Genomic DNA, 2,866 nt, shown 5'->3' with positions numbered 1-2,866 from the left:
CCTGCAAGGGAACGGGAGGGGCATCAGGCCGGCTCCAGGAAGCCCCCCTCCCACGTGGGCAAACAGCACTGCTGCCAGCTGCTTCAAAGCCACCCTTGTAATGACAGGGGTGCAGGGTGGCCACTCCCAGATGTGGTTGGCCGCCAGCCCCCGGCAGGAGCTGCAACAGGAGCCCCATTCAGGGACCTGGAAACACAAGTCCGCCTCGCGTCCAGCTACCCTGGACATCAGCTGAAGAAGGAAGGGCCTCAGAATCACACCAGGTCCCCAAACATATGAGCCTGGGGCTTACTCCTGGCCAACCAAACCAGCTTTGGAGCACCCAGAGCAGGGTTTGAATCCAAGTTCCGCATTTAGCCATCATATGATAGGAAAGCCGATGGTTCACAGCCTCGGTTTCCTCATCTGTGAAATGGGGATGAAGCAGAGTGCAGGCAATCCAGTGGCCTGTGCTGTGCCTGCCACACAGAAAACACCTACTAAAACATAACCATTGAACGCATGCTGCAGGCACACGAGGTGCTCAGCAAATACACATGAACTCATTGTGGGAGTCAGTCGCCCTCAACTTCCCAGTGTCATCATTATGACCCCATTTCACAGAACAGGAAACTGAGGTTCTGAGGGTTCAGTTAGCCGTGCCCAAACTCTGCTCCCCAGTGCCAAGCGCTGACCCCTTCCCTCCTCTCTTTGCCCAGTTAGCTCCTGCCCACCTGTGTTCCCAGTTTGTGCTGCTTCCTCTGGGAAGCCCCCTCGACCGTGTGTTCGTGGGATTAGTTAATCCTGGGCTGTGAGTACCAGAGGGCAGGGAAGGCCTCTGCCTGTCCATGCCTGCACCCCCGCCCCTTGAGGGGTGCCACATGGACACACGACCTGATGACAAAGGTAGTCTCTATTCTCGTTTGTCAGGTGCGGAGAATGGAGCTTGACGAGGGCCAGTCACACAGCTTGCAAGGAGAAGAGCTGGACTTGAACCCAGGTCTCTCTGCCTCCCAGGCCCAATGTTTAGCCAGGAGAAGGGCAAGGGAAGGACCAGGGCCTGCTGGCTGTCAGCCCCCTGCCCTCTGCAGCACGCACGGGGTGGGCTGGACACCAAGGGCGAGTTTCCTGGAACTCCTCACATCCCGCCTGGGCTGCAGAGAAACGTCTGCAAAGCTCTCTTTTCTACATCTCTCCCTCCGCGCACATTAGCAGAAGAACAAGTAAAGATTGGTCCCCACCTTGTTTGTTTTTGGTTGCCAGGAGAGAAGGTGAGGGCCCCTGCAAGAGGCCTCTCTTGGCGGGCACAGCAGGGCACACAGAGGGTCAGAGCTCCTGCCTCGGACGGGCCCCACTCTGGGCACAAATGGGGAGGCAGAGCCTGGACTTTAGACTTTTCCCGGCCTGGGTTCTAATCCCAGCTAAGCTATTTCCGTGTAGCATGACCTTGAGAGAGTGTCCCAAGCCTCAGTCTCCTTATCTATAAAATGGGTACAATAGTAGTAGCTTTCTCATACATTTGCAGGAGGAATTAAATGAGATCGGGCATGTCCAGTGTTGACCCTGGGATTAACCTGGGGGCTGTCGATGAGCACAATCACAGAGGGAAGGAAGGGCTAGGTGCACAGGTGCTGAAATCGGTTTTACCCGGTTCCCCTCTGGGCCCTGGTTAGTCAGCAGCTGTGAGATCTTGGGCAAATCACTTCCTCTCAGTTCCCCACCTGTAAAACCAGGGTAACCACAACACCTCCTAAAGCTTGGGAGATGCCAAGTGCCTTCAAGAATTTGAAGCATGCACTAGGTGCCGGCGCCTAGTATGAGTCAGGAGACATTAGTTCCAATCCACCTGCCAGGCGGGTAATGGAGACCCCCTAGGGGCTGCCCCCTGGATCCCAGCTCTGTGATGCAGGAATGAGGGTATGTTGAGGCAGGGAGGGCTGTCCACCAGGGTGCAGGCACTAAGGGGGAGATTAGACTTCCCCAGGCACAGTCCTGCTCACCTCAGAGGGGACCCCAGGGTCAGGGGAAGAGAAGGAGTTTAGGCACATACTTCTTAATTACTGCACCCCCTCCCAGGTCCCCACGGGGTTCTAGACACCCTCCACCCAAGGTGGGGGCCAGATGAGGCAGCCCCTCCAGCCCCCACCATGCCTGTACCCCCTCCCCTAAGAAATTTCAGCTCAGACAGCATCCAGGGTTTCTGGGGCTCCACAACAGGGGGTCTGGAGTCAGCCAGCCCCAGGTTCAAATCCCCGCTCAGTCACTCACTCACTGCCAGCATCCTTGACAAGGCAAACAGGGATCAATGTCAGCGTATTAATTATGGTGAAGCGATAATTATGAACTAAACCCCATCATCACCATGATCATGGGGCTCTTGAGGGCCCAAGTGCTTCACACACATGCTTTCGCCTGGTCCTCCCTGGAACCCTAGACCAGTGGTTCTCAGCCAGGGCGCCTCGGGTCCCCAGGAACACTGGGCAATATCCAGAAACATGCTTGGCTGTCACACTGTGCAGAGGAGAGAGGGCTAATGGCATCTAGTGAGTCAAGGCCAGGGGTAGCGCCAGACACCCTACAAGGCATAGGACCGTGCCTGCCACAAGGAACTACCCGGCCAGAAAACAGTGCTGAGGTTGAGAGATCTACCTCTGGAGGTAGGTACTCCTGTAATACTCCTTTCACAGATGAGGAAAACTGAGGCTCTGAGACGTTAAGTGACTTGCCTGAGGGCACATTGCAGGTGAGTGCCAGAAAAAGTGCAAGTGAAAAGTAAAAGTGTCAGTCACTCAGTTATGTCTGACTCTTTGTGACCCCATGGACTGTAGCCCGCCAGGCTCCTCTGTCCATGGAATTCTCCAGGCAAGAATACTGCAGTGGGTAGCCA

General features: G+C 55.7%; 1 protein-coding gene across 1 annotated transcript in view; it reads right to left on the bottom strand.

Annotated features, from left to right (window-relative positions):
* The window catches only part of TRPV4 (transient receptor potential cation channel, subfamily V, member 4), a 35,006-nt gene that overhangs the window by 21,402 nt on the left and 10,738 nt on the right, over nucleotides 1-2,866 (bottom strand). The window contains exons 2-3 of the mRNA XM_010828843.1: nucleotides 293-405; nucleotides 55-231 (exon numbers count right to left, since the gene is read on the bottom strand). Of these exons, the coding sequence (XP_010827145.1) occupies nucleotides 55-231; nucleotides 293-405 (290 nt within the window). The remainder of the gene's footprint in view (nucleotides 1-54; nucleotides 232-292; nucleotides 406-2,866) is intronic.

The sequence above is a fragment of the Bison bison genome, unplaced genomic scaffold (genome assembly GCF_000754665.1).
Source record: "Bison bison bison isolate TAMUID 2011002044 unplaced genomic scaffold, Bison_UMD1.0 scf7180017864495, whole genome shotgun sequence".
Classification (NCBI taxonomy): domain Eukaryota; kingdom Metazoa; phylum Chordata; class Mammalia; order Artiodactyla; family Bovidae; genus Bison; species Bison bison.
Note: the sequence above shows the minus strand (reverse complement) of the source record. Positions and strands in the feature narration are given on the sequence as shown.